Consider the following 27,987-nt stretch of genomic DNA (forward strand, 5'->3'; position numbering starts at 1 on the left):
TGACACTGTAAACACTTGTGTACGTTTCCTCTTTTGTAGTTTCTTCACATATGTAATGTTCACTCCAAGGCTTCCAAAACGGTCATATATGCCGGTCATTTGTATAATGTCCGGTAAAAGACCGGCTGGGCAAAGCATGAAACGGTCATCTACTTTTTAGTTTCAAAGGCTTTTTCGGTCATTTTAACATATAAATTCACGATCTTTTTGACCCAACATTTTGCCTTTAACAGCCATACATTTCCGGTCATAAAAGTGACATGCTGATTAATTACTATCAAAACAACCCCTACTTCAATACTTTCTAATTTTAATCAAGGCTAATTAGTTGTTGGACAGCTGAAAACTACCTGTTCAGGTGACAGGTAAACTATTTTCAGTACCGGACATCGTATAAATTAATCGGTCCATTCCCAATTATTTTCGTACATTTCAGCAGCTTGTATCTAATTGATTTAAAATATATAATAAATACATTTATAAACATGATTTGATAAATCATTTAAAAAAATCGTCAGCACTACGTTGTATGAACAAGAACACATGTGCGCATGTGCACAGGTGGGAAATTCAATTATGCATCCTACATTTCTTCAAAAATGCTAATAGTATCATTGATACCTGTATCTAACGTTCATTTCAAGTATTTTGTTGAAGAAATAACGTGGAAAGAGCTTCTTCGCTCAGTAGTTCTATGTTAACATACACGGATTTTACGTATCCGTTTATGGTCCATGTTTTACCATTGTCAAGTCAACATCCGGTTTTGAAAAATGTGACTTTAAAAACGAAAATAAAGTTCTAGACAACTTCATTTTGCACAAATAAAGAGTCTAATGCAGATATGAGCACGCTGATGTGCACACTTTAAATGATGCAATGCCAATTTTAACAGTTTATGTCAGAACATCAAATTCATATCAAAGTAAAGTTTAATATCGATTTTAATTTAATGTCAATCATTGGGATGGCCATCTGATTACCATAATTGCCTTTTGTGACTTTGTCTTAGGAATTAAAATTCGGATTTTGACTTAATTTTTATTTAGAATTATAGTGTTTTTTACTGTATAGTGTTTTTGAATCTACCAGACTTCGTTAAATAATTTTCCAGATGGCACAATATCTCATTTTGATTGTCTGTATTAATGTCTTCTTCATCGATTCCTAGTAAGGTGTCTAAATCCATATGTATATTTCCTGTTATAAAGTAAATAGATGTTCTCATCCTCTCTCTAGCCTCCTCATAGTTAGAACAATGTAAAAGGTAGTGTTCTACAGTTTCTGGCTCTCCACAGGAACAATTTTTGTCTGTTGATGGTATGATTTTGGATTTATAATCATTTAGATCACAATAACCTGTTCTCAAACTAGTAATAATTGAAAACGACCATTTGAATGGTAAATCTTTTGGTATTTTTTGACAAACTTTTTGATGATAGTTAAAATAATTTCTGCCACGTTGACTTGATTCCCATTGGTTCTGCCATTTTCCTAAAACACTTTCTCTTGCTGCACGTTTTATATCCTGCCTGGTTACTTCTGATGGTTCTTCTATTTTTTCAGCTTCTTTAGCTCCTTTTTTGGCCAGTGAATCAGCAATGTCATTTCCTTGGATATCAGCATGACCAGGTGTCCATTCAAAATTTAATGGAATTCCATTCATCTTTAATACTTTCATGTTTTTCTTAATTTCTCTTATGACTTTGATGTAATTTTCTGATTTCCAGTTTAAAGTTAAAATTCCAATGGAGGTCTGACTATCTGAAAAAAGTGTAATTGAGTCTGTGTTTTGTCTGTTTTCTGATATTAAAAAGTGGTCAACAACAAGTTTAATGGCGATCAGTTCTCCGAGTAGTATTGATCCTTTCTTGGATACAGCTTTACTAATTTCAATTTGTGGTTGATTATTTGATGGAAAAATGACAGCACCTGCTCCTACAGGACCAGGACTACCAAGACAGGACCCATCAGTAAATGCTATACATGAATTTGCCGGAAGATGACTTAGTTTTTCCATTATTATGTGTTTTCCAACATTTTTTTGGTCTGTTGATCTTGATTTGGAATTTCCAAGGTTTTTCCAATAATCTGGAGGAGATTTATATCTTTGTAACCCATTAAACTGAAATTCTGATTCTATACCATTTACATCAACACCTGTACATACCTTCATGTCTTCTGCCTGAAGAATCATTTTTCCCACTGGAGATACATATTTTTCAGGGATGTCAATTGTTTTCCAATCATCCAGGATTTGTTTTATTGGAATGGAGATATCATATGAGTTGATTTTTGCAAGTGTACGAGTTGCAATTTCTTCTCTACGCAGATGTATTGGTAGGATTCCAGAAACTACTTCCAAAGTCTCTACACTTGATGTTGGAGTAACATTAAGGCATATAGCTAATCCCTTTCGTTGAATTTTGTTCAGTTTGTCTGTTATATTGGTTTCACAGGTCTGCCAAACACTACTTGCATATTCTAAGGTGGAAAGGACAATACTTTGGTAAATTTGAAGTAGAATTTTTGTAGAGACTTTTGCAACTCCTTTGATCATTCTAAGTAGGCTAATTGCTTTATGTGCTTTTTGTTCCACATTTTCGATGTGTTTGAGAAATGATAGTTTTTCATCTAACGTGACTCCTAATATTTTTGGATTACAGTTATATTTAAGCAATTTACCTTCAAAGTTCGCCCCCAAAGTACGTTCGCCCCCTTTCAGTTCGCACCCCTTTCAGTTCGCACCCTACATGTTTGCACCCAAAGTACGTTCGCCCCCTTTCAGTTCGCACCCTACATGTTTGCACCCAAAGTACGTTCTCACCCTAATAATAATCCTTTCTAAATAAAGTGTGATTCTGCCAACTTTTTATTTTGTGTTGAATAACTATTATTCATGTTTTTGTTTAATAGTGTATTGCTATAACTTTGTTTCATTGACTTGTTTCAAAATAAAGTGAGATTCTGACTGGTTTTTTTTTTTGTGTTGAATAAATTTTACCATGTTTTGGTTATAATAGCCTGTACTGGTATATTTAACCGGATTTTTGTGACAAAAATGTCGGTTATTGAATTGGGGATGTACGGCGGTCGGTTGGGCGGACGGGTGGCAATCAAATGTTGTCCATGCATTAACTCATGAACCGTTCAATCAAAGCTTTTAAAATTTTAAGTATGTTGTTACGGACAACTAAATGAAGGTCAAGTTCAATAATGGCGTTCAGGAGTTATGGTTCTTGGAAGATTGAAAAATGGAGTTTCCAGTTGTGTCCGTGCATTTACGCATAAAGTGTTCTACCAAAGCTTCCCAAATTTTAATATGTTGTTACTGATGACAAAATGGAGGTCAAGATCAATAATGACGATTTTGACTTTTACCGCTCAGTAGTTATGGTTCTTGAAAGATTGAAAAATGGAGTTTCCAGTCGTGTCCGTGCATTTACGCATGAACTGTTCTACCAAAGCTTCCCAAATTTTAGTATGTTGTTACTGATGTCAAAAAAGTGGTCAAGTTTAATATTAAATGACGATTTTGACTTTTACCGTTCAAAAGTTATGGTTCTTGAAAGATTGTAAAATGGCGTTTCCATTCACTTTGTTGCATTTACTCATGAACCATTCAATCTAAGCTTTTCAAATTTTAATATGTTGATACTGATGACAAAATGGAGGTCAAATTTGATATTGACAATTTCACTTTCATTTATTGTTTCATATCAAAGGGACCAGGCTGTTAAAAACTTACATTTAATTAACATTTTTAATGATTAATCATCAAATTGAAAAAAACCATTTCAACTCCTAATTTTTATGTAAGAGAATACATTGTATATGTTCTCATAACATGTGGCTGCCACTTTAGGACACCTTTAAGTGTTGATTGGGGTCTCTACGCAAAATTGGCTTTTAAAGAAGCTTTAGAGCCAATAAAAAAATCGTCTACTCTGAAATCACAAGATAAAAATGTTTTGAAACTTTATGGTCTTTACCATGTTTAAAGGCTTAATGGACCTTGTACAAACCACTTGTTTTATTTGATTGTTCAAAGCTTAAATGTTTTTTTTTTCAATTTTAGGAAGATTCTGCTGTTGAATCTCGACCCGGAACATCTCAAACATTAACACAGCTTGACCCACTGAGTACTGACATAGAAGACTTATATGTCAAATATAAGGTAAATATTACTGCATTTATTTGTTGACTGAATTTAAATCTAAAATATATACAATTTTTACAGAGAGCTTAGATCTCTTCCATTGATATTTTTTATGGATTTCCCAACTAATACAAGTATGCTTGTTATGGTTTATTTCTTCATCATGTTCATCAAAATAAATTATCGTGTTTGTTTGATAGTGGATTGGAATCCCATTGACAGTTCCAAAAGTAAATCAGTAAATTACTTTGATGAAAACTATCAGAGGTCTTTTTATATGACTGCATTTTTTAAATTTTTGTTTATCCTATAGTGGTATAACATATCGGTTTCCGGACAATAACTTTAGTTTAAGGTAGCTCCCGACACTAAGGGAGATAACAACGTTTTACTGATGTAAAACTGGTTCCCGTTAAAAAAAATTAGGATATATCGCCTATATATCTAGGTCACGGTAACAGTTCCAATGTCGTCTGTTGACAACGTGTGTAAACAACTTCTAAGTTACAGCCCATCGCTCAGAAGAAAGGAAGGTTTATCAGAAAGGATAAATGCATGCGTTCTTTTAAAATAAAGAATATGAATAGCTTCAACTTGAAAGTTCACACAGTCTTAAATGATTCTCAACTTATAAGATCATATGATATAAGTTTTTGGAAGTTGGAGAAATTCGGCGTCCGATCACAGACAGTGACTCTCCGTTTGACGAAACCTGGAAAGAAGGTCGAAGGATAGCTCTAGTTGATCACCTAGTGCAGAATAAGTTCGTTAAGATATAAAACTGTCCCCTGCGGATACTGTCTGTGAACGGAAATACGACCGTCAAGGCTTGGACCAGGAGCCGAGGCGGAGGCCGTGGAGCATTTTGTCCATACCATATCGTTGTAGCTGCAGTGAATGTAACCTGCTTATCATACATGTGTAACAGTGTTGAAACGAGGAGAGAAATGGAACTGGTGAATTGTTATCAATTCAAAAGCTGTACATGGTAAGAGTTCAATTTTCTCTTTAAACATTTTAATTTTACTGGGTGGAGAAGGTGTATGGTTTCATGTCTTGAATAAATGAACCTGCCCCACACCTCTCTTTTTCTTTCTTCAATTCCCCTCTATTATGGTCTGGGGTTTATGTGGTTTGAGGGTAAAAAGCTTTATTTTGAGGGGAAGTGCTGCTCAAATTTTTTATGAAGCTGGACTTAGTAATTTTTCTGGAATTTTGCCCCTGGAAGTTATTTATCATTTTTGCAATGAACACAAAGACATCTATACATAAGGGACTTTTTAGTTTTGCATCCAAAAGGGGAGGATTCTTTTGTAAATACTTATTTGGTAGCAATTATATAACCATAAATAAAATTAGAATTGAAAAAGTAAACAAATGCAGTCACAATGATTCATTCACAAAAATAATGTTTTACAAACTTAAAATATTAGTTTTCTTTATTTTATCACCAGAATTTTCATATTTGATAAGTCTTCTTTTGCATGTGATCAGAGACCAAGTGGTCTGATACCTTACATATTTAGTCATTTAAAACACCTAGAATAATGTGTAGAATGCAGAATAATGCATGAAGGCAAAAAAGAAAATCAAGAAGGAGGGGGGCACCCACCCTCATTCCACATTATTAGAAATAAATATGAGTCTGTGATCTATAAGAAAATAGATAAACATGAATTCACAATCATATTATATAAATATAAATTGAAAAAATCAATTGTAATAAAATTATGAACTAAGTCTAAATAGTTTATAGTTTATCTAATTAACCAATACATGAGCCATGATGTGCAGAATGACATTTCATATCATATTTTTCAGGAATGATACATGCAGGAATTTGTGCCACACATTTCAACAATTTCCTTAATGGATTGAATGTACTTTATGTGAATTCATCAGCCATACTTAAAAAGAAAAAGGAGAATGAAACTGTAAAGAAAATATTTGCAGTTGCAAAAGAATGCTGTAAATAAATTCAAAAGAAGAAACAGTTTTAAACATGGTTAATTTAATGAATAATTGGAAGGTAATTAAATCTTTAGTCATATAATTTCAAAGTTGTTTTTTCATAATTTTCCTATGTGGATATAAAGTATAATGAGGACCATAATTATATTCATATTTGCACTTAAGCAGTCATAAAAATGATTTAAAAGATCTTGGAAATAATTTCAAGTTTAGGGTAAATTTTTTAAATCAATTTTGTGGTAAAGCATTGTTATATATATACTTAAAGACTTTTATGTATAAAACATGTCAGAATTTGTTTCAACAAAAAATATTGAACTAGAATTAGTAACATTTGTATTTATTAAATGAAATCTATATTAATGTATAATTTCAACAAATTTAATGAAACCTATTTGGTTTTGAAAGCCTTTATACATATTATTATTACAAATTTCATTGTTAACCGTCTGAGTTTCCAGTTAATTTTAAATGTAATATGATTCAGCTATAGTATTTGAACACTGCATGCACTTTCATTTATATATATTTGTAGATTTTGTTACTACTTTTTTCATTAGGTTGAAGCTAGTTTTGTTGCAGAATGGCAAATGTTTGGTACTGGTTGAAACTATGAAAGTGATACAGGTAAATTTAAAGAATTTAGGCTTAAACTTTATTAATAGAAAAGATATTCCCAAATGTCAAGGTGAAAGTGGACATTGTAGATTCTAAACAACCATGTGAAAGCAACAGTCTTCTATGGTGAGAGGATGCCATACTTAGCAATGATCTTGTTATTATATGGAATATGATTTTTTTTCTAAGTTTCAATGTGAGTGGATTTATAGTTTTTTCATTAAAAGAAATGGCTTTTTTTATCATTATTTTCATTATTTTGATATTGAACAACCAACATTGATAACAAGTAATTTAAAACTCTCACTTATTATAAATCTATATAATATAAATTTACTTATTTAATTTTTTTTTATATTTGTTATCAATTGTAGGTCCCATGGTAATCATTTAACAGCAGGTTTTTAACAGCAGTTATGCAGAAAAATGAAGGATGGCTGTCAATGGTAAATACATACATTTTAGGATGATTACATGTAGTTACCTTTGAGAAAAAACTTGAGGTTTCATTTGATACTTTTTAATCTAATAATTGTGTTTTGTAGGCATTTATAACATTTCTTTTTGGACAATATATTTAGTAGACTCAACTATAAAATGAAGGATCATGTAAACTTGTACACATATGTCACTGACCTACATTTTCCACTTCATTGACTTTGGTAACATTAAACATCCAATTTCATATACAACAAAGGTATCTATTCTCAGCAACTAAAAGGTGTCAGATCATGCAAACTTATAAATACACTCTCAGAGACTCAGTTAGTAACTCAGCTTCCAGGCAAAAGAAGGTCACAGTGATTCACATTTTACACTATTGATTTGTACTGTATTTTATAATTCAAATACAAAGTATATTATCAAGACTGCCAATGGTTCTTATGTGCCAAAATTATGAAAATGAAGATAACTATGTGATGTAGATTACTTATGTTTATCACAAACTTGGTCACATGCTGTATATGTAAATTTATACCAAAAAGAACAGTTCAACTGTATTGATTTAAGGTAGACAGTAAAGGTCACACCTATTAAATATACATGTAGACCTTGAATTTGAATTGGAAACTATAATGCTGCCTATAGCATATATATTGTCAAGTGTCCAAAGTGTCATTGTACATGTACACATAACAAAAACCACTCAAAAGGATGTCCATCATATGCAGAAGCAATATAAAATGCATACCCATCAGCTGACCTAATTATTGCAATCACTTCAAAAACCTGGCCATATATCATATTACAAAATGTATAAAACACTTAAGGAGTACCTTTGTTAGTCAGGTATACTATAATCTTTTTAAATTGATTATGTAATGCATGATTGGATTAATTTTGCACTCACTGAAATAATATATAGATTAAGTAGTTTATTTGTATATATTACACCTTTTCATTACAAATAAATAAATTAACCTTTCAGGTAAATGCAGCATCAGAATATTCCCCAGGAAAGTTTACCCAGAGAGTTTGGGAAAGTATGAATAAGAAATTAGAGAGGGAAACACTTACAGATAACCAGAAAACAAAGATTTTAAAAGAAAAGAATTGCAACTAATAGTAATATGATATATCTGACTGGGAGCAACATGTACTATTCAATATAGAAGGATTGACAATTTTGACTGAGAACAAAGTGAACTTTAATAATGCTATGACTATCAATCAATACTTGACTGAATCAGAGGAGTAAACTATTTACATATTTGTAAATATAAAAATTATATGTTTGCTTGATTATTGAGGCATTCAAAATAAAGAAAGTTGAAAAACCTTTGAAAAAGTTATAATTTTATAATTTTTTGGTTATGTTACTATGACAACTGAAATATATAATGTATTATCATTATGCTTCATCAACTTAAATCATTTATTGTGGAAAAGGTGACAAAGTCTTTTTATCCATTTACTTGCATGACTGTTATCTCAATAAATTAAAAAAAAAAAAATTTGGTGATTTTTGCTAACTTCTGACTAATTTATTTTGCTCATTTAATACCACAGTAATGCTAATGTAAGCTGCATTATAATGTATCATAGTATTTGTTCACATTTACATAGAAGCCATGTGTTGTTGCTCTAAAATCATGGGATTTGATCTTCTATTGTCTGTTTTGTTGTAACTCTTGCACATCTGACAGAACAATGCACAAACTTGAATTTTCCAACTTCTTGTCCTGTTGCCATGGTAACCGTTGTTCATAGAAACAAAATAAATGTTCTCATTTCATTGCCTTGTGAAACTATTATTCTGTGAAAGTTTAACAAAGGATATGACAACATATGTCACACTTTGGTGAAGTTTGGTCACCGATGATGAATGATATACAAAAAACTGCTGTTGATCACTGTTTCGTTAGGGGTCACAAAAACGTTTTTGGGGCAAAAAATAGTCTGGTGACCCATATTTTTTTTTATTTCTTTTCAAAGCTCATTGTAATGACCATCTTATGTCAAATTTAAAAAAATATTCATTGGACCATTTTTTTGGAAATTTAAGAAAAATAGAAATTTTTAACAAAATCTGTGTTTTTTTTGGTGGTGCAATGTTGATGAAATTGGAGCTGAAATCAATTAAAATGAATAAAACTGCCATTATTTGTGTTTTATTTTCATTTTAAATAATAATTTTGTAATAAATGTAAAACAAACCTTTCAAAATACTTTCAAAGGCTTAAAAAAAATCCAGAGTTTCTACATCAGGTATGTATATATGCATACACGTGATATACCAACTTTGGCGACCGTTACCATGGAAACGAGTCTGGTGACATACTATTTTTAACTCAAATTTTTATAGAGGCCATTGCATAGTATATGTATGCAAATTTAAAAAAAAATTCAATGGGGGGAAAAAAATTGCTATATCTGTAGGGTGCCACCTTAAGTAAATGGATCTCTATGATTTTTTTTAAGAAGGTTCATAACATTTATCTAGTTTCAGGATAATAATTTGTGTATATATTGTAAGTATTTCTTTTGCTCTGAAATTGTACCACAATGTTTAATACCACAAGTAGAAAGTTTTGGATTTTAATATGTTTATTTTATTTTAAGGGTTATAATGGGGCAAACAGTTTAGGAATTAGGGGCCAAAAACAAGTATTTTTCTAGTTTCCACACAAGAACTTGTGTGTTGGTGTATGGATCTCTCTGACATTGTACCAAATGTTTCCAAATAACAAAAGGAAGGCTGAGATTGATTATTGGGTTAATTACCCCAAACATGTAGTAATTAGGGGACTAAAAAGGGAAAAAAAAGCATTTTCCCAGTTTCCAGACAATAACTTGTGTTTAAGTGTATAGATCTCTCTGAAATTTACTACAAGGCTCAATACTACAAAGGAATTGCTGGGATTGAGTTTTTGGGTTATTGCTTCAAAGGAGGTTTCAATAAGTTTTGGGGGTGGGTTTGTTTACAACTTTTTAAAGGGATTCATATATTTTTAATTCTAAATATTTCAAAGAAATCTTCAATTGCACAGTATTGCACACAAGTTTTGCAAAATCTTTGACCACATTTTTTTGTGTCAGAAACCTATATTATGTAGAAAATTTGATCACAATCCAAATTCAGACAGTATCAAGCTTGTGTCCAAATTTGTCCCAACTGTTCAGGGTTCAACCTATTTTATTGTCTATTCTGACAGTAAAATATATACTGGTACATACTTTTGTTATGCACCTATTATGATGCTACAAGAAACAAGTGGAACACATACACAGATGTTTTTGGGTCAATAGGTCGAAGTCACCTCCTAAAAATGGAATTTTTGTTCTTAGAAAAATGGTTTCCAGATAGTAATTAGGTTGAGCAAAAGTTAATTATTTTGAGGAATAATTGTCCATTTGCATCTCTTTATACTGCTTGATAAATACCTACAGTAACACCACAACTCTGAACTTTTTTTTCAGAAACTTCAAAGACAACTTGAATTTTTAGAGGTACAAGAAGAATACATTAAAGACGAACAGAAGAATTTAAAGAAAGAATACTTGCATGCTCAGGAAGAAGTGAAAAGAATTCAGAGTGTACCCCTTGTTATAGGACAGTTTCTGGAAGCAGTAGATCAAAATACTGGCATTGTTGGTTCTACTACAGGTTTGTATTGACAACATCTATAATACTAAAATAACGAGGTCAAATTTGTCAGCCGGCATTGGATAAAAACGATCAATCAAAGAATTCAACTTTATATATAGCTAATATAGGACAATGGTGTGGATTAAAAATTACTCCACTAATAAGTTCCAGGTCGAATCTGATACCGATACCATTAGTATATTCACCTGTTACCTATTACCTTATCTGTATGTTCTGCATCTGACAGGCACACCACCAAACGGATTTTGCCATAAACACAGGTCATAATCACAGGGTTGACACTACTAAATTCAATCATTGTCACATTGTTCCCCCATTGTAGTATTTTAAGCAGTATGATCTTCTAAGATGACAATACAAATTCTTAAATTCTGGACTTGAAATAAGTCGTATAGGTATAGTTTTCAATTTGTTAGCCAGCATGACGTAAAACAACCAATATAGGACAATGCTGTTGATTAAAAGATACTCCATTCCAGGACCTTTTGTTTTCCAAATAATAAATATTACCAATAATTGACAAGTTTCAGGTCGACCGGTTCAAACTGAAAGATTTTGAAAGCAGAGAAAACTGTGCATCTTATAATCAACATGAATTTTTCAGATGACAATACCAATACTAAAATAAGGCTTACACTTAGTTATATACTTTAATTCAGTCACGAACCTGCAATATCGGTGTGTTCTAGTATAATTTAAAAAAAAATTGGAATGATTTTAACTTGTTTTAATTGTCCTGGATTAGTTTCCACTTTCGTCACTCTAAAATATAGATCATGTCTTATGTAAATTTGCAAAAAATGAACTGAAAAAAAATATTGAGAGTTGTGCATGCCATCAAATTATATTTTACATTTTGTTTTGGCAATGTCATTATTTTAAGAATCAGAATTTTAAAGGATTTGTGTACATTGAAAAAAAAATATGAATAATTGGTGCTTATATGTTATATAAGTTATGTTTATACATAATTTGATTTTAATTACTCAGTAGTCATTATTTTAGGATTTTCCCAGGATGTGTATTTTCTTTGCTGTTGAGATGAAACAGATTTATTATCATATGTCAATCAGTTAGATATGAAGTTTATCACATGTTCTTAGCAGGAGGTCTGATTTCATCAGTTCCAATACAAATATACATGTCTTGTTAATTAGTGACCACTTGTGGCATTTGGCTTCCTTTGTCCTTTGTTTCTTGATACATTAATATGGGTGCAGTTTTAACTCCTCCCACTAAGGAGTATCCCATTAAGAAGTTGTGTATTAAAAACCTGTGTATGCTGCCTTGAGTATTCATTTATCTAAATGCAGATTAAGCAGTTATAGAATAATCTTGGCTAATAGTGCTTATAGTGTTTTAGCTAAAAACTTGAACTTTCAGTGTTTGGATTACTTTACAAAAGCTATATTACAGTTTTTAAACAACTTTCAGTGTTTGGATTACTTTACAAAAGCTATATTACAGTTTTTAAACAACTTAATATAATTCAAACTATATAACCTGGAAAAATAAACATTATTTTGAAATATATGTAACTGACAACAAAATGTCTGGCAGAGGAAAAGGTGTTCGAAGGAAAACTAGGAGTTCTCCGTATGAGACCCAATGGGATTCTAATAACCCTTCTAACTGGACAATAAACAAACTAAAAGAAGAACTTAACAAAAAGGGAATAAGAACACCTTCTGGTATGTCAAAACAAGTGTTAAAACAACTTTATGTAGAGAATTGTTTTGATGGAGTAACATCTTTAGAGACACAACAGACAGACACCGTTAGTGATGAGATTAACGCAGATTCCTCACCAGAGAGCACTCTTCCAATTACATTAGCAGAATCAGTGCATCAACACAGAAGCAGTGTTTCAAATGGTGAAAATGAGAATGGTGGAACAGACAGGAACATAGCTCAGTGTTTTGAAGGACTTCAAGAGACCTTCAAACAGCTAATTTACAGAGACAATTGTACTCATGACACAGGTAGAGATCGCGAATTCAACCTTCAACAGTGGTACAACCATGCAGGGATTGGGAATAGGAGTGAAACTTCTAACAGAGGAAATAATACCGTTTTACATGGAAATACACAAGAGCATGTATCTTTCTTCTCAGGACCACAAGTTGGAAATGTTTCATGTGGAGTGCGTTCGGATGAATATTCTAATGTGGACATTATATCTCCTTCTATTCAAAAGCAAATCATTGACGGTAAGGATGTTAATTTGGCATCTCTTCTTATCCCAAACTATGAAACTCCCCAAATTCACTCTGTTGCAGCTAATGGGTTAGAGTTAAATATTTCTGGGAAGCCAGATCCCCGTCTTAATAGAAAACTCACAATTCAAGAATTCATTAAGGCATTTGGCAAGTTTAAGAGGGTCATGTCATCAGTTTACCCTGACCGTAGAGCAGAGCTAGATGCTTATGAAGATGAGATTATAGATATTAGTAATTTTTATGGTGACAGATTTTATGATTACCATAAATTGTTTTCTGCAAAATCAGCAGCTCTTTTAAGGGAGAGAAGGATTAAGGTTGACTGGAGCAAAAGAGATAGGGATCTTCTTTCATTAATAGTTGCTGGTGGGAATGTAAATGTTTGCAAAATTTGTAATTTGGTTGATCACACTACTGCTTTTTGTCCTATGCAAACCTCCATGACACATCAAGACTACCCAGATAAAGTATCAAGGCAGGTAGACACTACTGATAAGTTAGGTAGAAAGAAAATTTATCATTCTGGGCGGGAGGTGTGCAATAATTTTAATACCAGTAGGGGTTGTACCAGGAGTTTTTGTCATTTTTCACATATCTGTAGCAGATGTAAAGTCCCTGGTCATACCCTATTATCTTGTCAAAAAGTTTTCCCCTCTCAAGGTAGGACTGAAGTACAATCTAAGCCACATACAGTAAACTCTTCACAAAAGTTTGAGAAAATAATAACAAATAAGCAAGGTCAATGACTACATGATTTCCCATATCTGGCTACTACTCCAATTAATGTTATTAAACTTGCAAAAGAATTAATTTCTCATCCTGACAAAAAATTTGTTAACTATTTATGCAATGGCTTAGAGAAAGGATTTGATACTATGGTATCTACAACAGATTTACCTACAAAAGAATGTAGGAATAGTTTATCTGCTAGGACACAACCAGATGTGGTTTCTGATTTGATAGAGAAAGAAGTTTTTAAAGGTTTCTTGTATGGGCCTTTTAAGGATCCCCCTTTTCAAAAATATAGGGTAAGCCCAATTGGTATTGCAGAAGGGAAATATTCTGGTAAAAAGCGTTTAATATTGGACTTATCTTCACCACATAATGATGATAAACATCTTAGTATTAATGATCTTATTGACAAACAGGATTGCTCAATGTCTTATGTTAGAATAGATGACGCCATTGATGTTATTTTGAAATTTGGAAGAAATTCCTGGCTTTGCAAGTTCGACATATCCGACGCGTTCAAAAATTGTCCAATTGTACCAAGTCAGTGGCCTCTTTTCTGCATAAAATGGGAAAAAATGTATTATTTTTATGTCCGTTTAACTTTTGGATGTCGTTCAAGCCCCAAAATTTTTGACCATTTATCCCAAGCTTTGTGTCATATTGCAGAAAACAATTACAAAGTTAATAGTATTTTGCATTTATTGGATGATTTCCTAACCATAGATCCACCAGATGCTGATGGTGAGAGGACTATGGCTATAATGATGATGATTTTCAAAAAACTGAACATTCCTATAGCAAAACATAAGACAATAGGTCCTGTAAAATGTTTAGAATATTTGGGTATTATTCTAGATTCTGAAAAAATGGAAGCTCGACTACCTCTTAATAAAGTTGATCGCATTTGTGAATTCATCAAAAATTTATGCAGGAAAAAATCTTGTACAAAAAGGGAATTGTTGCAGCTTTTGGGTCACTTAAACTTTGCTTCACGTGTCATTTTACCTGGTAGATCCTTTGTTTCATACCTCATAGGGCTGTCCACTACTGTCAATGATTTGCATCATTATGTTAAATTAGATAAGGAATGCCGTGTTGACCTAGAATTTTGGTTACTTTTTCTGAGCAGCTGGAATGGTGTGAACATGTTTTATAGTAGACAATTTTACTCAAGTTATGATATGGAACTTTTTACTGATGCCTCATCAACAAAAGGATTTGGTGGATATTTCAAGGGAGAATGGTTTTATTCATCATGGCCATCAAACATTGCTTATCCTGACAAAACATTTTCAATGGCTTTTCTTGAATTATACCCCATTGTAGTATCCGCAATACTGTGGGGCTCACAGTGGACAACAAAACGCATTCTTTTCTGGTGTGACAATGAAGCTACAGTGGCTATAGTAAAAAAGGGCCGTTCAAAGTGTTTACAAATAATGAAATTAATGAGGAAACTTACATGGTGTGCTTGTAAATTCAACTTTCATTTTAGTGCCAAACATGTTCCAGGATATCAGAATGATATAAGTGATGCTCTATCTCGTTTACAGATAGACAGATTCCGCAAACTAGCTCCCAGTGCAGCACAACATCCAATGAAGTGCCCAAGCAGCTCAGATGTAATGTGGTCCTAAATCAAGCAGTGAATGAACTTTGGAACAGTGCTATTGCTAATACTACAAGAACTGTTTATGATACTGGGTTCAGAAAATTTGAGACTTTTATGTTATTGAATGGTTTTCAATTTTCTAATTTACCTCCTATTTCTGAGGATATTTTAATTTATTTCATAGCCCACTGCTTTAAAATTCTGAGTTTACAATACTCTACCATTAAACTATATTTGTGTGGAATTAGGTATAAATATGTACAGGGTAATCAAAATGATCCCTTACAATCTGCTCATAATACACCTTTAATCAGACTTGATTATGTTTTAAATTCTGTAAAAAGACTGCAAAAAACAAAAAATCACATAAGATTACCAATAACTTTCGAAATTTTGGAAAAAATTGTAAATTGTTTGAGAAAAGGTTTTTGTTCCAAGTTTACTGATTTAATGTTAAGAACTGCATGCATTGTCGCATTTTATGGATTTTTGAGATGTGGCGAGTTTACAGTGTCAAAGGCCTCACAGTTTGATCCACATATTAATTTATGTATTGAAGATGTTGTATTTCACTCAGACTTAGTAGTTTTGAAATTAAAACAATCAAAAACAGATCCTTTTAGAAAAGGCATAAATATACAGCTACATAAATTAGGTCAGCTTATCTGCCCTTACACAATTTTGTTAGAATATATACAAATAAGGAAAGAATTTTCTCCTACTAATCAAACTGATCCACTTTTCATAACCATTGATAAGAAACCTCTGGAGAGACAATATTTCATCACTTGTATTAAAAAAGTACTGGATATATGTGGTTTCAACTCAAGTCATTATAATGGTCATAGTTTTAGAATTGGGGCAGCTACAAGTGCTGGTAAGGCAAAAATAGAAGATCACTTGATAAAAACATTAGGGCGCTGGACTTCAGATAGTTACATCAGATACATTAGGGTAACGCCAGCATCTATTAAAACAGCTCAAAGTAGGTTAGGTAGAATTTAAGGGCATGCTCATTTTCAAATATTCCATACGCATGTTTTTTACAGAGATTCTGGATGATATTGTTTTTGTTTGACAATTGATTTTGATATTGTGTATTATTATGTGATAACATTTATTATTTTTATTTTTTTTTATTTTATTTTTTTTATTTTATGGCTTTATTGAAGGTACCCCCTCCCTAACCTCACAAATCCTTGGGGACACTCAGCTGTTACCATCTGTGTTATGGCCATTTATGAAATTTTATCACTGGTTGTTTCAAAAATTTCACTCATCCCCCAAGAATTTCTGGGGATAAACTGTCAAATTTCATACAAATTCATTCCAACACCAATTCAACATCAACACTACTAGGCTTCCTCATAGCCTCCTTACAGGCTTCCTCATTGTCTCATTATAGGCTTCCTCATAGCCTCATAGGCATGATAGCCTCTAGGAATGATAGCCTCATAGGCTTCCTGATAGCCTCATGCATTTATTTTGAACCATCGTTCCAATTGGATTGGTGTGATGTCAAGCCAGGGGTCTATACTTTGCTACTTTTCAGTATGCACATAGCTAGGCTCTTGGTTTAGGCATGGAGCAAAAAATTTAATTTTTTAGCTGAGTAGTTTCCCCAAGGGCCAAAATTATAATTGTGATGTATATATATAAAATAAAAGTTGTACTTAAATTATGATTTATGTTTAATTCAAACATGGATACCAATGGCATTGCTACACAGTATTTCCCAGGAGTTTATTTACAAGATAGGTGATAGCAGGAAAAATTATGTGAGCACTAAATCCTTAATTTTACATATCATGAGTTCAAATGGTGTGTTCTGAAAGAAATCAGGGGTAATTAAATTATTTAAATTACTATGAAATTAATATGAACTCATTATGTGTGACTTTGAGGATTTTGTTCACTGACACATTTATTAGCAAAATTAAAATATAGGGCCGAAAGTTAGATTAGGATGGTTTAATTGTCAGGTCAAAGAATTTGCAAGAAGATATGAGGTTGGATGTTTGCTCAGGTGTTAACACACATTTCCCTATTACATAACAGATTACCACAGAAAAGATACAGTATAAACAAAAGACAATTAAAATAAGAGTAGAACCGCATCACATCAAACAGAAATAAATTTACCCTAAAAAAATATTTACAAAGAATCAGAACACAATGCAAACATGGAACAAATGACAATTAAACATATTCAGGATCATTTCTGAGAATTTTGTATAAATTGGTGCTTATATGTTATATAAGTTATGTTTATACATAATTTGATTTTAATTACTCAGTAGTCATTATTTTAGGATTTTCCCAGGATGTGTATTTTCTTTGCTGTTGAGATGAAACAGATTTATTATCATATGTCAATCAGTTAGATATGAAGTTTATCACATGTTCTTAGCAGGAGGTCTGATTTCATCAGTTCCAATACAAATATACATGTCTTGTTAATTAGTGACCACTTGTGGCATTTGGCTTCCTTTGTCCTTTGTTTCTTGATACATTAATATGGGTGCAGTTTTAACTCCTCCCACTAAGGAGTATCCCATTAAGAAGTTGTGTATTAAAAACCTGTGTATGCTGCCTTGAGTATTCATTTATCTAAATGCAGATTAAGCAGTTATAGAATAATCTTGGCTAATAGTGCTAATAGTGTTTTAGCTAAAAACTTGCCTCCCACCGACCCCTCCTTTCACCTTCAATATTGCCATGACAGGGGAAGCAATCTCAGCATTATGTTTATTGATTTCATTTATGAAATTTTATCACTGGTTGTTTCAAAAATTTCACTCATCCCCCAAGAATTTCTGGGGATAAACTGTCAAATTTCATACAAATTCATTCCAACACCAATTCAACATCAACACTACTAGGCTTCCTCATAGCCTCCTTACAGGCTTCCTCATTGTCTCATTATAGGCTTCCTCATAGCCTCATAGGCATGATAGCCTCTAGGAATGATAGCCTCATAGGCTTCCTGATAGCCTCATGCATTTATTTTGAACCATCGTTCCAATTGGATTGGTGTGATGTCAAGCCAGGGGTCTATACTTTGCTACTTTTCAGTATGCACATAGCTAGGCTCTTGGTTTAGGCATGGAGCAAAAAATTTAATTTTTTAGCTGAGTAGTTTCCCCAAGGGCCAAAATTATAATTGTGATGTATATATATAAAATAAAAGTTGTACTTAAATTATGATTTATGTTTAATTCAAACATGGATACCAATGGCATTGCTACACAGTATTTCCCAGGAGTTTATTTACAAGATAGGTGATAGCAGGAAAAATTATGTGAGCACTAAATCCTTAATTTTACATATCATGAGTTCAAATGGTGTGTTCTGAAAGAAATCAGGGGTAATTAAATTATTTAAATTACTATGAAATTAATATGAACTCATTATGTGTGACTTTGAGGATTTTGTTCACTGACACATTTATTAGCAAAATTAAAATATAGGGCCGAAAGTTAGATTAGGATGGTTTAATTGTCAGGTCAAAGAATTTGCAAGAAGATATGAGGTTGGATGTTTGCTCAGGTGTTAACACACATTTCCCTATTACATAACAGATTACCACAGAAAAGATACAGTATAAACAAAAGACAATTAAAATAAGAGTAGAACCGCATCACATCAAACAGAAATAAATTTACCCTAAAAAAATATTTACAAAGAATCAGAACACAATGCAAACATGGAACAAATGACAATTAAACATATTCAGGATCATTTCTGAGAATTTTGTATAAAGCAATATTAAAATCATGAATAAAGTTAACTTAGTCATAAAAAAGAATGGCCAACGTAGATACAAGTATCTTGTCTTAGGGAGGGATAAATCCTACTTTGTAAAGAATCACTCTGATTCAAACAAAAAATTCTCTGAAACCGATATTATCAAGATGCTTGATTTCTTGATTGACAACATATTTGTTGCGTTCGGAGGACGTGTTTTTCAACAGACTGTCGGCATCCCAATGGGAACAAACTGTGCCCCTCTACTTGCTGACTTGTTTCTTTATTATTATGAGGCTGACTTCATGCAGGAACTTCTTAGGAAGAAAGATAAGAAGTTAGCAATATCCTTTAACTCTACAGACTACTTTCCGCTATATAGATGACGTTCTTTCACTAAACAATTCAAAATTTGGTGACTATGTGGAACGCATCTATCCCATCGAATTGGAGATAAAGGATACTACAGATACAGTTAAGACAGCTTCATATCTTGACTTACATCTAGAAATTGACAATGAGGGTCGGTTGAAGACAAAACTTTACGACAAAAGAGATGATTTCAGCTTTCCAGTTGTGAACTTTCCATTTCTAAGTAGCAACATTCCAGCAGCACCTGCATACGGGGTATATATCTCTTAATTGATACGATATTCCCGTGCTTGCATTTCCTATCATGATTTTCTTGATAGAGGGTTACTGCTCACAAGGAAGCTATTAAATCAAGAGTTCCAAATGGTGAAGTTGAAATCATCCCTTCGTAAATTTTACGGACGCCATCACGAGTTGGTTGACCGTTATGGAATAACCATTTCACAAATGATATCGGATATGTTCCTCACGTCGTAACTACAATCCCCTTCCCTTTCATGAATTTGACCTACCGAATTAGACTATTTACCGGATTTGTAATCACATAAGCAACACGACGGGTGCCGCATGTGGAGCAGGATCTGCTTACCCTTCCGGAGCACCTGAGATCACCCCTAGTTTTTGGTGGGGTTCGTGTTGTTTATTCTTTAGTTTTCTATGTTGTGTCATGTGTACTATTGTTTTTCTGTTTGTCTTTTTCATTTTTAGCCATGGCGTTGTCAGTTTGTTTTAGATTTATGAGTTTGACTGTCCCTTTGGTATCTTTCATCCCTCTTTTAGTCATTACCTAAATCTCTTTTTGAATAGAATGAATATAATTTGTTTCACTTTAATCTTGTACTTTTGTTCAGGCCTAAACATAAAGAACATAGTGCAATTCTTTTAAATTCTTAAGAGTGTTTGTTACTTTCTGTTTATTTTAACTTTCAATTTACTGCTCGTATATATTTTTTTTAATGAATTTGACATTGTTTTTCTTAGATATTTTCATTATTCTGTATGATACATTGTAACAGTTTTGCCTTTCAGGTTCAAACTACTATGTTAGAATTCTTTCGACAATAGATAGGGAACTGCTGAAACCTTCGGCCAGTGTTGCCTTACATAAACACAGCAATGCTCTTGTTGACGTCCTTCCTCCTGAAGCAGATAGTAGTATTACTATGTTATCATCAGGTCAGTATTTACACTATAATGTATTCATGTATTGCTGATCAATATTTACCTAAAATCATAGAAGTTTCTTATACTCCACTGTGTGTAAAAAAAAAAGTTAGAATACAACACTGCAGATATAGAAATGAACAGATTTTTTTTCACTAATCAATGAATGTTCAACTCTATTCCATGTCAATTTAAGAGAACCAGTAAGCTTGACTAAAGAAAACCGGTAGTGGAAACCTCTTATCTCTTAACCAATGTATGTTACACTCTAAAATATAGTTCCCAAAAGATCATGTCTATGTAAATTTGCAAAAAATTAACTGAAAAAAAAATTGAGAGTTGTGCATGCCATTGAATTATATTTTACATTTTGTTTTTAGAATTTTGTTATTTTAAGAATTACAGAATCAGAATTTTTACAGATTTGTGTACATTGGGAAAAAAATATGAATAAGCAATATTGCATTGAATATGAATAAAGTTAACTTAGTCATTACCTAAATCTCTTTTTAAATAGAATAAATGAAATAATGGGAAGCCCTTATCTCTTTACCAATGTATGAATAAAACATTTTTATGAAAATGACAAGCAAGAGTTAAATTATCCATCTGTCCTTAGATTTTAGATAGACCCCTGATATTTCTCAAAATTCTTTCCCAATTATAGTCTGAATTTATTAAATTATACCCTGTCACTGTTTGCTTCAATGCATCTAGAAAATGTAGTTCTATTGACATCTAGCAAAGAATAAGGCTTAAAAAAATGCAACAAACTGTGACTATAAAGATGATAAATAACAACCAAAGCACTGTTTCTTTTTGCGTTTCAAGTGATATGAAGGGGATCGGACCTTTATCGGGACTCTGGGATTGGCTGTTTTAAAGCCCAGGATTTCGGGATTGACCCTTTTGGGATCTGGGAATTTTTTATTTGGATTTCGGGACCTCAGGATTTGGTGTTTTTAAGTCCGGGATGACATGTTTTTAAGCCCGGGATCGGGATCAGGACCCCTCCTATCACCCCTCTGATATGAATTTGTGTTGTGAATTAGTTATCTAGATTTGTTCTTTTTCATAGTTTCAATTCATTGTAGAAAGTTTCTTTTTTCAGATGAGAAACCTGATGTATTGTACTCAGATATTGGTGGAATGGACATCCAGAAGCAGGAAGTACGAGAGGCGGTTGAGCTGCCACTGACACATTTTGACTTGTATAAACAGATTGGTATTGATCCGCCTAGGGGAGTGTTGATGTATGGTCCTCCAGGTTGTGGTAAAACCATGTTAGCCAAGGCAGTTGCCCATCATACAACAGGTACTGTATATTGTTTAACATCTTCGCTAGCCTAGGGTTACAATCCAGTTCCCTTTCTTTGTTTTTGTCAGGTTGAGAGGAGGGAACTAAATTGTAACCCTTGGCTAATGAAAATGACTGGTTAGAACAATAATTTTGAACCCCTATGACCAATATTTTTGTCTTGAGAAATTTCAAGAAAAAAATCCTTTTGGTCAACATCTCAGAGACCAATTGTGTTATATTAATAGAAAACTTCCCTGATTTAGTACAAATAATTCCACTATTGTTATTTCCCCGTGCTCTATATTAATCTTTGAGAAAATTTGTTTACATTTCTCCTTTAGTTCTGTATTATAAAATTTTAAATGTTAAAGCTGGAGTATTTATACACTACATAAAATTGAGAATGGAAATGGGGAATGTGTCGAAGAGACAACAACCCTATCATAGAAAAAACAACAGCAACAGGTCTTCAATGTAGCGAGAATATTTTATTGCATATCTAGTTAAACAGTTCTTCAACATTGGTCTCAGTCTGATCTAAATTTTATACAAGGCAGGCTCATCTTTGGAAAAAATAAAAATGTATAAGTACACATTGTTAAGATGGTTGTTCTGTGTTTTAATTTTAAACTTGAAAATCTATATGTACTAGCAATATTGTATCAACTTTTGTGCTCATCTTGATATAAGTACTAAACTGAAAATTGTTTTTGCTGGAAGACATTTCATTGTTGATTTTTTAAATATTCTTTTGAAAGTACAGATAATTATTTAGTGAGAGCAATTATTATACATATCATTCCTAAGACATGAGAGCCGTCATGATTTATATTGCATATACCTGTAAAAGTCCTGGTATATCAGTGTTCCAGCTTGAATCTCAGGGCAGAAGGGTGCTACTTGTCTGAAAAGGGCAATTTAGGGCAATAACCCAAATTGTAAGGGCACTGTTTGGCAGTGTATTAATAACCTTGAATACATGTATATAACACCTATGGGTGCGGGAATTCTCGCTACATTGAAGACCCATTGGTTGCCTTCGGCTGTTGTCTGCTCTATGGTCGGGTGGTTGTCGCTTTGACATATTCACCATTTCCTTTCTCAATTTTATATATTGCTAGGCTCAGCTGCAGAACATTACTTGTATGTTAACCCTATTCAGAAATTAATGTGTTCCAAGTGTTGGTTCCATTAAGATTTTTTTATTATCAAATTATCATACCATGACACAAGGCATATTATTTTAATTGATGTTAATTTATGCAAACTGTGCATTTTTATCAGGAAAAAAATCCTAAGAAAAATCTTTTTTTATTATTTTATAATTTATATAACTTAATTATACAAGTCTATAAAAATAAACAAGTAGCTCTGAAAGATGGAGCTAAACAAAATTGAATTTGTTATGTAATTAAATTATCTACATTAAAATTACTTGTTTAGACATATAGTATTTGTGTTATTGAAAGTTACCTAACTTGAAATCATTTAAATTGTTACAAAAAGTATTCAGAAGTGCACACCAAAGTGCTTCTAAGTAAGGAGTTTTATAAATATAACAGGTGATACAAGAGAGGATTATATTATAATGAGGTTATAATACATTGCATATATAACAGTAGGTATAAAATCCATTATGGTTAAAAAATAAAAGCATTTGTTAAGTGCTCCTATGTAAGGAGGATTATAATACAAGAAATAAAACAGGAAGTGGTGCAATCTTGTTTTGTTCAAAAACAAATTTCTTAGGTTCTTCTTTTAATTTCATACTCGTGGTTATTTTCATTCTGTATTAAATATCTAGTATTTGTTCAATTATCTTAAATCCACTAATTAGCAGTGAACAATCATTAGCAGAGGTGATAAAACTGCCAAAGGCATTAGGTATTTAACTTAATCCCATTGTCAGTTAATTAGTGTTACACAATCAGGTAACAATTTTACCGGAAACACCAGAAGGCATGAAATTTGTAAAATGTATCTTTTGAAAAGGCAGAGGGGGGCATTCTTTGGCTTTGGAGGGCAGAAGGGCGGGGGTAAGGGCACCAAGGGCGGGGCGCCCTTCTATTTAGGGCAGGCGGGAACACTGTATATTATGCTGCAAACAAATTTTATAAGTTAACTTTCTAGATCAGGAATTCATATTAAATTTATTTATTTCTTTGACAGCATCATTCATTCGTGTTGTTGGATCAGAGTTTGTTCAGAAATACCTAGGAGAGGGACCAAGAATGGTGAGAGATGTTTTCAGGCTAGCCAAAGAAAATGCTCCTGCCATTATATTTATAGATGAAATTGATGCTATAGCTACCAAAAGATTTGATGCCCAAACAGGAGGTAAATGATTGGAAAAGTATTTAGCAACAATAAATAAATTCGTAAATAAACAAAAAGTTATATTGGGGAAATGTATATGAGACATCAAAATGTGGTACAGTAGGATTAAAAGAAATATTAAAGAAATACTTGAAATTTTGAATCAAATGTATGCATCTATTAGGGCCTCGCCTTCAGGCGGGTCGCCCTATAGTGATCTGTCCATCCGTCTGTCCGTAACACTTTAACTTTGTGTCTGCTCCATATCTAGAGAACCATTATGATTTCATACTTTATACTTTACATGTTTATTAACCACCACCAGAGGGCGTGTCATGATGTATGTACAACTTCCTAGGTCAAAGGTCAAGGTAAAAAAACTTTGGTTTCAGTTGACAACCCCGTGTCCTGTGGTGAAGATCGTGTCCGCTCCATATCTAGATAACCTTTATGATTTTATACTTAAGTGCCAGTCTGCCTAAGAATCAGGCAGTGGTGAAAACATGACAAAAAAAACCCACCCAATTTGACATTGATTTCAGTTCATAAAATGTAGTTATGCACAAAAATAACATTTATTCCCGTTTTCTGTTCTGGTAATAGAATATACAATTTGGTTGAAATGCACTAGAAATTATCGAATAAGGGAAGATAACTCTGTAATTTGCTATGATTTGCTATCATTCTAACCAATTTTCTAACCAAGTTATTTGATATTACCAGACACACACAAACGAAACACCAATTATTTTTAACTCAGGACGATGGTTAGTATTAAATAGCATGATTAGCTCGGTGGGTTTTTTATGATCATGTTTTGATTTTTACCTAAATTGCCTGATTCTTACAAAGACTGGCACTTAATACTTAACATCCATTTTAACCACCACCAGAGGGCGTGTCATGATGTATGTACAACTTCCTAGGTCAAAGGTCAAGATAAAAAAAACTTTGGGTTCAGTTGACAACCCTGTGTCCTGTGGTGAAGATCGTGTCCGCTCTAAATCACACATGAGACTATGTTATAACTTCAAATAATGCTTCATATCAGATTATCCATACAACTCATTTACCCCACATTATTGACAGTTGGGCCCACAGAGATGGCTCCCATCTCAATGGTTTCTAGTTATTGCAAGTAGTGAACAACCTTGGCAAAATGGCTGATTATGTAGTGATTCCTGTACATGTCCTTAAATTTTATAAAGGAATATGTTATTATAGTTCTAATGATTTGTTTTCAGCTGACAGAGAAGTTCAAAGAATTTTGTTGGAATTACTTAATCAGATGGATGGCTTTGATCAGACTGTTAATGTCAAGGTAAAGGTTTAACATAATGATGTACTGCAAATCATCTTAGAATTTACTCATATAGATCTAACTTTAGTTCTTAATGTATTGATACTCAAGACAGCTATAAATTCTTGGCACAGTAATTTCACATTTAATGATAATAAAATAAAATCTTTTTGAAACAACATGATACATACAAAGTCACACACAAGTAACCAAGTGATGATTTGATATCAAGCAAAATACACTTTTCATGAGTTAAAACTATATCTGTTATGGTCAGTACCGACCATTTTGTTGTTATAAAGCATCAACAACTGAACCACTAACTATTATGAGAATTCAGTTAGAAGATTTTCGCAAACAAAAATTGAATTCATGATTGAAGTCTTATAATAGAAAGCTACATGCCCTTTCTTATTTAGTTCATCCTTCATGATCAAATAAGTAAATGACAATGCAGAAATAAAGTGAAATGTTGTTCAGAAGTTGATATTGAGATTCATTTGTCATCATTGAAGTACTGAAACACCCAATGAAATTTGACTAAAATTAATCTGACTCATTTAATTTTCATAAAATTTTGAATATATATTTACTTTGACCATCTGACAAAAATATAAAAATTTAAAAAAATTTGAACCAAGAATTTTATCAGAAAAATTACACTGGTTATATAGCAGTTTGACAAACACTGATTTTGATCATTGAGAAGCTTTTTATTCCCTTAACAACACAACGTCATTAAAACTTTAAGCTGATTTTACAAATTTATCTCCCTGTAGTGTTAGGTACCACCTTAACAAATTCATATCATATTGTAAGTTAGTCTTACCAAATAAAATATAACAAAAAACTTTTCTTTTATTTTAGGTAATCATGGCAACAAATAGACATGATACATTAGATCCAGCTTTGTTAAGACCTGGAAGATTGGACAGAAAAATCGAGTTCCCAATGCCAGATCGTCGACAAAAACGTCTGATATTCTCCACAATCACCTCTAAAATGAATTTAAGTGAAGAAGTAGATCTGGAGGATTATGTGGCCAGACCAGATAAAATCAGTGGTGCTGATATAAATGCTATATGTCAAGAGGTAGGCAGCTTACTATTTAATTTTACTATCTTAAAATTTCATTTGACAGTTCTCTAAAGGTAGAAGATTTACTGGTTTTAGTTTTATTAAAATTTTCTTCAAGGCTTGATATGTCAATTTAAAAAGAGTACTGAGAGTGATATATTTGCTATTAATGAGAACAATATCATTTTCAAGTGTTGGTAAAATGTAGGTTATATTATTGAACAAATACTGATTATAATTTTAGGAGTCAAAACACCTAATTTATTTTATTAAAAAATAGTAAGATTGTGAACTGGTGCTCTGAAATAAATAAAAGCTTTGTCATCAATATTCTCTAAAATGAAAATATTTCTTAATCAATAGGATGTGTCCAAAGCATTTGTCTTTAGCCATAGGCACATATTCATTTCTGAAGTACATTTTATTAAGTTTTATTTGTTTAGGAAGAAACCTATGTAGTTTCTCATGTTTCTATTGAAAACATTTAATGTTTTAATTTACATACTTTTTTTTTAATTTCCTAGGCTGGCATGCAGGCTGTAAGAGAAAACAGATATATTGTCTTAGCTAAAGACTTTGAGAAGGGTTACAAGAATAACATCAAGAAAGATGAAACAGAACATGAATTCTACAAATAATTTCAGAAAAGAACAATCATTATTATTATTAAATGTCAGTAATAGAATATCATTAAAATATCATTTGTCATTTCTTATTTCTATTAATGACAATTTTTAAGCTCGGAAGGCTTAATCAGGGTTAAGGAAAGACACACAGCTGAAGTAGATTTTGCTTTTACATCCATCAAAATCTGGAGTGGTGACAGGGCAGACAATATTTCTTGTCTGTCAGTCTGTGATGTATGCTGATTTGTCTTTTTGTTCTTAACTATTAATTCTCAACTTAAATTTTAGGGAAAAAAATGATTTCTGTTATCTACAATGAAAATTTTCATGTTTGATATTCAGCTAACCAAGATTGATTCAAGAAAGTCGATATAAACATTTGTATACACATTCTGCTGAGAATCCATTCAAATTGAAAGATTTTTTACAAAAAAAAAAATCTATTTGTTGTTGATATAAAAAATTCTATTTCAATGATTTACAATAATCAAATTGTCACTAACTTTGTTTCTGGTGTATTAACCAATCTATCTGTAACATTAAAAAAGGGTAAAAGAATGTCATTTTACAGCCTATAAGGTGGTGAAATTATGATTATTTCAGTATTTTGTGGTATTTTTTCACCAAGAACACCATTTTTGAATGATGCATACTGTTAAAAGT

The 27,987-nt window shown here is 32.3% G+C and overlaps 1 protein-coding gene and 1 long non-coding RNA gene across 2 annotated transcripts in view; both read left to right on the plus strand.

Moving 5' to 3' along the window:
• The window catches only part of LOC134712211 (26S proteasome regulatory subunit 6B), a 28,062-nt gene extending 656 nt beyond the window's left edge, over window positions 1-27,406 (plus strand). Inside the window, exons 2-9 of the mRNA XM_063573538.1 lie at window positions 4,079-4,177; window positions 10,670-10,856; window positions 20,571-20,717; window positions 21,817-22,020; window positions 24,175-24,342; window positions 25,566-25,642; window positions 26,489-26,713; window positions 27,223-27,406. Coding sequence (XP_063429608.1) covers window positions 4,079-4,177; window positions 10,670-10,856; window positions 20,571-20,717; window positions 21,817-22,020; window positions 24,175-24,342; window positions 25,566-25,642; window positions 26,489-26,713; window positions 27,223-27,336 — 1,221 coding nt within the window. The 3' untranslated portion in view covers window positions 27,337-27,406. The remainder of the gene's footprint in view (window positions 1-4,078; window positions 4,178-10,669; window positions 10,857-20,570; window positions 20,718-21,816; window positions 22,021-24,174; window positions 24,343-25,565; window positions 25,643-26,488; window positions 26,714-27,222) is intronic.
• On the plus strand, window positions 4,520-8,496 carry LOC134712209 (uncharacterized). The gene is made up of 5 exons (XR_010106264.1): window positions 4,520-5,147; window positions 5,981-6,188; window positions 6,691-6,757; window positions 7,123-7,194; window positions 8,178-8,496. It is a non-coding gene; the product is annotated as an uncharacterized LOC134712209 (long non-coding RNA).
• Window positions 27,407-27,987: the final 581 nt, after the last annotated feature.

This window comes from Mytilus trossulus, chromosome 3, assembly GCF_036588685.1.
Source record: "Mytilus trossulus isolate FHL-02 chromosome 3, PNRI_Mtr1.1.1.hap1, whole genome shotgun sequence".
NCBI classification, from domain to species: domain Eukaryota; kingdom Metazoa; phylum Mollusca; class Bivalvia; order Mytilida; family Mytilidae; genus Mytilus; species Mytilus trossulus.